This window comes from Lepidochelys kempii, chromosome 7, assembly GCF_965140265.1.
Source record: "Lepidochelys kempii isolate rLepKem1 chromosome 7, rLepKem1.hap2, whole genome shotgun sequence".
Classification (NCBI taxonomy): domain Eukaryota; kingdom Metazoa; phylum Chordata; order Testudines; family Cheloniidae; genus Lepidochelys; species Lepidochelys kempii.
In genome coordinates, this window is record NC_133262.1 from 68,446,672 (window position 1) to 68,455,881 (window position 9,210).

At 40.7% G+C, this 9,210-nt stretch overlaps 1 protein-coding gene across 6 annotated transcripts in view; it reads left to right on the forward strand.

Annotated features, from left to right (window-relative positions):
- Positions 1-7,425, forward strand: part of CSGALNACT2 (chondroitin sulfate N-acetylgalactosaminyltransferase 2) — a 51,757-nt gene extending 44,332 nt beyond the window's left edge. For all 6 annotated transcript variants that reach the window (XM_073353256.1, XM_073353253.1, XM_073353257.1 and 3 more), the window contains 4 exons: positions 12-190; positions 2,281-2,375; positions 4,250-4,331; positions 5,959-7,425. In XM_073353256.1, the coding sequence (XP_073209357.1) occupies positions 12-190; positions 2,281-2,375; positions 4,250-4,331; positions 5,959-6,251 (649 nt within the window). In that variant the 3' untranslated portion in view covers positions 6,252-7,425. The remainder of the gene's footprint in view (positions 1-11; positions 191-2,280; positions 2,376-4,249; positions 4,332-5,958) is intronic.
- The last annotated feature ends 1,785 nt before the right edge of the window (positions 7,426-9,210 follow it).

Below are 9,210 nucleotides of genomic sequence, written 5' to 3' on the forward strand. Positions count from 1 at the left end.
TTTCTTTATAGAGAAACTAATTTTCACAATTACACACTGGTCTCTTTGAATGAGGAATTTAATCGTGGGCGAGGACTAGACATGGGTGCCAGAGCCTGGGAAAAAGGCGAAGTGTTAATGTTCTTCTGTGATGTTGATATTTATTTCACAGCTGAGTTCCTTAACAGTTGCCGCTTGAATGCTGAACCAGGTAAGCTCCTGTTAAGCTACTGAAGCGGGGAAATGTTACCTCCTGAAGTCAGCCTTACAATAACTTGATAAGACTAATTTGAATGGTGGAGTAATTTCAGTAGTGTGGCTTTTGGAAGGGAAAATAATTCTGTGCCCAAAATAACTAGTGTTGATGCAGTATTAAGACTCAAAAATCTAGCACTCACATAGGAAGCTCAGAGAGTGGAACCTTAACTTAACTGTGCTTATGCCTTAAAATGTGACTTCTCTTCATATCATTATAAATGTCAGACAAACTTAAAGTACAAACTAAAATTCTTATACAATAAATGCATGCTTTTAAAAGCTGGGAATCTACAAAACGCCAAGTTAAAAAAAATATTTCAGTACCTTTAACAATTGGATCATTTCTTCATTGATTTAAAAAATAGTGTCACCTCAGAGCAGAGACCAACTATGGGAAATACTTACCCTCAAGAGTTAGTCTGAAAGTCAAGAGCAGTTCTAAAAGGGAATGTGATCAACCAGTGCCTGCTATAATCCTGAGCCTTTATAAAGAGCTCCACATCTTACAAAGCATTGTAAAACATTTATCTGCAGTGTTTAGTCCTCACAACATTCCTGCAGGATAAGTATCATCACCATTTTACTGCCAAAACATGGCAGTAAAGTGACTTGCCTTAAGGCCCCAAAGCATGTTGCTGACAAAGTTGGAATTCGAATTTAGGATTTCCTTTCTCCCATTCTTCTTCTCCAGACTCTGCTGCCACAAGCATATGAAGCTTATCTATCTGTTTTATAAACTCTTGTAGCGAAGTTGAAGGCTTCTGTGAGCTATTATGCAAGCTAGCTAGCACAGTGGCACAATAGTAATTTTAAAAATTTTACTCATTACAAATTTGTTGCATCCAGAATATTTTATTTTTCCCCTCTTTGCATGCCAATATGCAATGGAAAGATGCTTTTCCTTAGGACAGGCAACAGACAATTGCAAACCAATTTGGCTTGAGCTCACTGCCTCTTATTCCTCTGTCTCAGCACTTGCATACCAGGATGATGGAAGGCCATATAAGTATTTAAATAGCTTGAGAGATGTTACAGCACAGGGAATTTTTTTGTGAACTAGCACTGCTGCAATATCACAGAATGAAGTCAGCCTTGGAGCTGATCTCTACTCTTAATGGAAGTGGCATGTCAAATTTGCTTGGAGTGGGAATTGGAGATACCTTCTCTTCGCACTTTGCTGCAGAGGGTGCTTGAGTCTGGATATAGTCATGTTGCCTCTTTGCTCTATTCCTGGGAGAAGGGAAGGATACTACTCAAGAAAGAGCCTTGGTGAGACAGAGGAACAGTGAGGATCACAAGTGCCTTCAATATGGCTTTGGATCCTGGTCTTAAGGCCCTCTTAAATTGAGTCTACATGGAAAGCAAAGCTGAGGCTGCCTCTCTGAAAAGGTGCCCCAACAGCAGCACAAGGGAAGGAATACTTGAGGCCTTCTCCCAACCTAGGTCACTGGCTTTGGAGAAGCAGACAGTGCATGTGGATTCCCAGTGTAATGCAAGGGCTCTCCTAAGTACCAGCCAAAATTCTGTGGCAGGCATAGTGTGGAATATAGGCAGGTGAGGTAAAGGTCTGTCCAGTCTAAAGCCAGAGGAGTACTCAGCAGCTGCAAATTGGTATCCCAACATATGGAAAATAAACATAACTGTCACTGCAAGGGCCATAGCAGAAATTAAAACCACCCAAACTGACAGGAAAGAGGTGTGATTCTAAAACTCCATCTGCCTAAACTTTCTGGTGGATGGCTGTTGGATTTTGATGGTTTTAATTCCCTCTTAGTATTCATATGTTACTGTTACTTTAGGGGTCCTCTGGAAGGTAAGCCCACCTTAGCACAGCATCATGTTGGAGGCTGTATACTGTTTCTTTTCTATGTCACTCTTGCTAGATGTTAATGGACTCTCTAAATGGAAATTATGGGAGGCAGGCCATGTACCTATGCTTTTTTCATTAGATTAATAATGAATTATCCATGAATACATCACAGCTGCACGTTTCACTCACAAAGATGGTCCACTGTGACTAACACAACTCTTCTGACTTTATAGGCAAGAAAGTTTTCTATCCCGTGGTATTCAGCCTTTATAATCCTGCTATTGTCTATGCCAACCAAGATGTACCACCCCCTGTGGAGCAGCAATTGGTAAGTGGTCTTCATTTTTAAGACATTTAGAGCCTTGTGCTACATCTCAATGAGGCAGTTCAGTGTAGCAGCATATCTAAAATATCCTAGATACTTGCCAGAGACATTGACAATGATATGAAACAGAACTTTTCCTATATTGATTAGACATAAGAGAGTAAGAGCTTAGGAGACAAACATTGTAATAGAAAGTGCCAAAATGCCAGTATTTCTGGCTACATCTAGCTTCTACCCAGAGTTTACTGGACTATGAAACTAACCAAGCACAGTTAACAGTTGTAATTCAAGGGCTGTATTGTGGTTTTTTTAAGCCATTGCTAGAGTTTGATGGGAGAACTGTACTACACCAAGTGGCAGTTACTGGAGGTAATCTCCATGAGTAATGAAGCATGCAGAATATCTTTTGCAGGTGTCTCTTGGGCAGGTGAAAGGAGGACACTGAGGAGTAGCTCCTACCCCTCCTCTTTGGAAGGTGCAGCATGGGCTTCATTCAACACTGGCCCAAGAATGCTAGCGACTGAGTGGTGATCAGGTGTATGGCCCTGTCTACCCTCTCAGTTCGGCAGAGGAGAGGAGGGAGATGTACTGCATCTCTAGCTGTACTGTCTATTCCCCATACCTAATGCACTAACATAAGCACTGGGCTTCTTGCTGCGCTCTGTGCAGGGCTGTCTTACCCCCACCATTCAACAGCAGCCAGAATCCCATTAGAAACACTTATGTAGTGCCATTAATTTATATAGTGCTTTAAAAACAGGAAATACTGACTCCCTGAAGAGCTTGCAATCTAAATAAAACAAACATTGGACAACCATTTGAAAAGCAGGTGTTAGAGTTACTGAGGAAGACAAGGAAAGGAGAGTCTGTTCGATGGGGATGTTTTAAGTGAGAGAACAGAAGTGAGAGGTGACTGATGGTAAGGAAAACTAAAATGTAGGTGGTAGCAGGTTTATGTAGGGCCCCGGAAGAAAGTACAAAGAGCCTGAACTGATGTGCTAAGAGGTAGGAAGCCAGTGGAGAGATTTGGAAATGGGGGTGCCATGGCCTGGGTGGAAAACCACTTGTCAACAGTACTCTAGGCAGACTGGGGAAGGGAAGGAACAGTGAGAGGCAGTAAGCCTAGACATCAGAGAGCAACATAAATCAAAATAAGAGATGGCCAGAGTGTAGACAAGGGGCTCTGCGTAAAGGGGGTAGGTTTCTGAGAGATGAAAGAAGCAGCAGCAACAAGACTTTGTAAAAAGAGCCCAGAAGGATAGGTGGACAGAGTCCTTTAGAAAGGAGTAATGAGGCCGTGTGTGTCTGGTTTTTAAAGAGGATGAGGTCCTAGTTGACAGAAGAGTGAACTTTAAACTGCAAGAAGTCTGCCTATGTGTCAGACTGCAGCATTTCTGGATAAACCGCTTATGACCAAGGAAGGAGGAAGCCAATGTGGCAGAAGTATTGAAATTAGAGAGATGGGGAGCAGAGGGAGTTAGCTGTAGAATAGGTGAATATGAAAGTTAGACCCATTGTTGGCATCAACAGACAGGTGGGAAGCAGGAGGAGAGCAGCAGGGAGGCTAGATTGGAGATTGCAAAAGGAATGTGTTTGAAGAAAAAGGCAGGAAAGAGAGTGATTGGTTTCTGGGTAATCTAAATTAATAGGTCTGTCATTTCTTATGAGGCCCTTATGTTAGATGTGGATGACCTGTAATTGGAACAAACAGCATGTGTATATATACTGTGAAACACAAATATCAAATGTTGTGTACTGTGTCAAGCAAATAACCAGATAAATACAGATTCTCCTGAAATCAAAGACCGACACATTTGCTTCAAGCTGTCTTGTACTACGGGGGGGGGAAATCTAAAATGTTTGTTTTAAAATTGTAGGTACACAAAAAGGATTCTGGCTTCTGGCGGGATTTTGGCTTTGGAATGACTTGTCAATATCGGACAGATTTCCTGACTGTCGGTAAGATGGATTTACATAAGTGTGTTTCGTAAATTTTGGTGAGGGGAGTTCAAAACCTCATCTATTACTGTTTTCTTCTGTGATTTTTAAGAAGGTAAACTGTTAATTTATCTTATTGCATTTCGTGAGCTCCCAGTCAAACTTTCTGCCTTTTAGGTTTGGCTTATTGTTTTAGACTGTTGTTAGAGTTTAACAATTTAAGTATCAATAGCATTAAATTAAGAGCACTAAAGATCTTTAAGTAAAATATCTTACTTCTTGCAAATATAGTAGTTTGACAGTGAATTCACCAAGCATTTGAACTTCGTAGTATGTTCATCTGTGTTCTTAAAAAATGCTATCCTTTCCTTTTAATAAGTGCACTTATTAAGTACTAAATGTTGCCATGAGTATTGTGACTATTTCAAGTTTGAAATATACTTTGGCACCCTCTTGTGGTTCACGTTAGATATGAGCAAGGCTTGATTACTTCAGTTTCAAAACAGCCGCCTTCTTAGTGTTAGCCATAATTGATTTATTAATCAATCGATTAATACCTAGAAAATCTTGCACTTGCCCTCAGATGCTTCATAATTGATAATTAAACCAAACTGATTTCTAGTAACAATCCTGTTGCTTTGTTTGTGGTATATTAAATGATCTACATAATCCTAGGTTTTTTTCCTCTGCATGTCAGCATAACTTCTACTATGCTTTTGGCTAGAAACGTGGCTGTATGGACTTCTTTTAATCAAGAGTTTCTCAAACTGTGGTTCATGGGGCACTTGCTTGTGGTCCGTAGAGTTGGACGATCACATGATGCTTGATCACCTTATTTGCAGTTTCTAAAATTTAGAAAACACTTACTCATTATTCATATTCATGAGTACAACTGCAGTAGTTGTCACAAATACTATCTATTAGTAAGCCTAAGATTTTGTCATGGATATTTTTAGTAAAAGTCATGGTCGGGTCACAGGCAATAAAGAAAAAGTTCACCTTAGACCTGTCCCTGACTTATTAATAAGAATATCCATGATAAAATGGGAAGTGGCTGGGAGCTCTGGGAGCCCCCACCACTGATGGGGGCTCAGAGCTGCAGGGATCTCCCCCTCACCCCCTCAGTGGCGGCCAGGGAGCTGCAGGGGTCCTCTGTCGCCCGCAGCAGCTTGGAGTTTGGGGGCTCTGCTGCCTCAGGTGGCGGGGGTACCTCACAGTTCCCCACCATGGTACCCTTCAGCTCTCGGCCACCGGGGCCAAAGTCACAGAGGTCTTTGGAAGTCATGGATTTCATGACTTTTGTGACCTCCATGACAAAATCGTAGCCTTAACTATGACCGATGTTGTGCACAATGTGAATGGATCACATTATGCCATTTTGAAGTCTTGCTGTAACATGTGTGATGCCAGGAATCTGCATCCTGTGGTGAAAGCCAGTTTCCAGTGCCAAACTGCATTGCGTCTTTTCAGTTACTCCACAAATATGGCAGGTGCTGTTGGTATTGGCTGTAAAAGTGTCACTAAGTGACATTTCAGGTGGTAAATATCTACAACATGTGGTAGAACGGTGGGGGGTTTTTTATGTTAGAGCTCATTTTTCATTCTGCAGAACTAATGCTTTCTGATGTGTCTATTTGTGCTACTATAGGGGGGTTTGACTTGGAAGTGAAAGGCTGGGGTGGAGAGGATGTTCACCTTTACAGAAAGTACTTGCACGGAGACCTTATTGTGATCCGGACCCCAGTTCCAGGCCTGTTTCACCTCTGGCATGAGAAGCATTGTGCTGATGAGCTGACTCCAGAGCAATATCGCATGTGTATCCAGTCTAAAGCCATGAATGAAGCATCTCACTCGCACCTTGGAATGCTGGTCTTCAGGGAGGAGATTGAGACCCATCTCCGTAAACAGGCCTATAGGACTAACAGTGAAGCAATAGATTAAAAGGATTCTTAATGCAAGACCGAAGACTTTAAACCCACAATGAACCAGCATCATTCTACAGCCTTAATTCAGCTTACACATTCAGTGCCTCTCTTTCAGTGAAGAAGAGTTTAACTTCTTTGTCTGGTATTCTGTTACATATCTCACCAGTTCAGGCACCCGAGATAAGAACTTTTGAAAGTAATTATTTCAATGAAAGTTTCTTCAGTATTAACTTTATGGAAAAATATAGCAGCAGAATGTATGACCTAACACTTTTTTACCTCCTTATAATTTTTTTCATATTTACATTATTGTAAGGTAAGGATTGCATTAAGTGGACAATATTTTGTCTTGTCTGCCAAGTGTTGTTACACTGTCTTGCTCATTGCACTGTAACTTTATAAAGATACCATACTTACACATTCCAGAATAAAAACTAAACACACATAACCATGAAATTCATTGGAAATATGTACACAAGAGCTTAATTAGTATGTTAATTAGGTTGCTGATTTCATGGCAATTTAATTGAATTCATTGTATTAACAGCCATCCATATAATTCACATTAGAGAAGAATTTATAGGAAAAAGGGATGTATGAAAATCTCTTAAAGGGGAATTCTAGAACAGTTCGTATTGTTTGATATCAATGCAAAAGTAAGCTGGACATGTACCATTTGCTTATCCTAGCTACGGGCCAAAAAAAATTCCTCTTTCATATTTCAGGATGTACAAAGACAAGCAGTTGAAATAAAAGCGGGTTACTTGTCTTCTGTTGCGTCGTATGGTATGATTAGATGCATCGTTTTTAATATCCTTTGTTTTCAGATGAATGTTGAGGTTCACTAATTTAGTGGGAAGTGTGGGGGATTTGCATCTGCAGTCTCCAAATTTAGGAATTAGTTTAAAACCATTCACTAAATCAACAAACTTTGGATCTGTTTTTAAAAATCTGTTTGTTTCAAACACTTAAGGGCAAGTAAAGATTAAAATATGTGACTTCTGGATGCAAAATATGCTTTGTAATATAATGCTGTTCACTGATCCTTTTTTACATGTACATAAAATTTTCTTTTATGTAACTTATTGTGGAGAACAGTGTACTGTATTGTGTTTTGAAGAGGGGAGAATGTAATGCAAGATGTCTTACAATTGGTATTCCCTCTGTGATGAATGAATAAATTGAATATTTCTGCATTTTAGAACTTTTCCAAGCTGGTTTATTGAAACTTTGTTATGAAAGGGGAAAAAATGTTCAACATCATCGATCCCAATAAGACTATTGCCCATGCTGATGTTCCAGACTTAAGCAATAATCTCTACAGCAAAAAGTTCAATTTACAGTTAATGTTGGGCAAGTGCACATCCCACCAATATAACAGGTGAAAGTTATAGGGCAGATCCTCAGCTGGTGTAAATTGTCATATCACTACTGACCTTAATCTAGCTGTTACAATTTACATCAGCTGAGAATTTGCCACTAGGGAGCAACCATTAAAGCTCCTCCTTCTCACCTCTTCATGATACTTTGTGACCAGGAGAAAGGCCATGTCAATTGAGCAGCAGAGCTATAGGGGCTGGAGGTGTGGGGACATGAAGGAAGAGGGCATGGAAGTGAATGGAGTTTGAGCTGGATGTGGCTAAGGGTGACGGAGAAAGAAGCAAAGCAGAAAGGTGCTGTGTTCTGGTATATTACTCATTGTTCATCAGATCTGAGCTCTTTTCTACTTCCCTTACCGAGGAATCAGCTTCTGAAGGGCTCAACCTGGCATTGCTGCCTTTGCGTCCTTGGCAATCTAGTAGGGAGCCTTCTATGTGCAGAAACACTATTCTCCCTGGCACTGGTGCATGAAATGAGGTCACAGCACTAGAGTGAGCCCTTCGGGTCTGGTTGACATGGTGCAGAGGTGCTAACCTCCAACCCAATCCAGGTCTCTACCATTATCACCACATAAACAGCCCTCAGCCCTTCCATCCTCACAGCCCCTCAGAGCGCTAGGCAAATGGGCAATGTTGTGTTTTGGTTTGTAAGTAGAAGCTGACAGAACTCAGAAAGGTCAGATCTTATAGTTTACTTCATTTGTTATATCATATGAGTGAAGAGCTATTTGACCTAGTTCAAATGTGGCCTAGAGCTGAGAAGTAAGTTTTTGTCTATGAGAGAGAGAGAGAGCAGTTTGTGGGGACTGTTGGTGCAGCTATAGGAACAGCAAAATCTTATTACAGGACAACTCTTCAAAAACAAATCATTGCCCTCTGGCAAAACAAGGAAATTTCTCTGAAAATATTGCCTGGAAAATTTGTCTGTCATTGTATCAAATTTGAAGATTAGATGTAATCATTAACTTGTTTTGAAATGAAGGGAGTTTGGTCCTGTTTTTAAGTACAAAGCTCTTGAGAATCTCTGGAATTAAACTTGGCATTTCTTATAGGTATATTGGAGACAATTGAGTCCTAAAATGCAGTGACCACACTCATTGGTGGAAGTACCTACTTCCAAATAATGAATTTTAGGTGTCGCTCTTCTGCTTTTGCTTCACTGAGTTGGATTCAAGGACTCAGTCCAGTCCACTTTCTGTATGTGTCGGGCAGGTTCTTGGGGCAGTTCTTCACTGCAAAGTTTACTCAGGCTCTAATTTAGGTGTTGTCCCTAACATGGCTACCATCAATAAACAAAATTCTGACTAGACTTTGGTGTGTTGAGTCCAGTTTAGCTGGTCTGCCTGCAGCTATAGGCTAAAGCCTGTGTACTGCTTACACTTTGCAGTGTAGATACAGGCTTATCAACTTAGGTGCTGCTAGTCATCCAGTGTCTTCCCACAACTCCCCTGTGCTATATTTTTCTTGTTATCTACCTACTCCTTTTTTCAGCACTGGTAGGTAACGTCCAGTGAAAATATACTGGTTTAGCCTTTAAACCCCCACCATGTGCATTTGTAGGGATGGGGACAGACTGGGCATGTGTGCCATTTATGG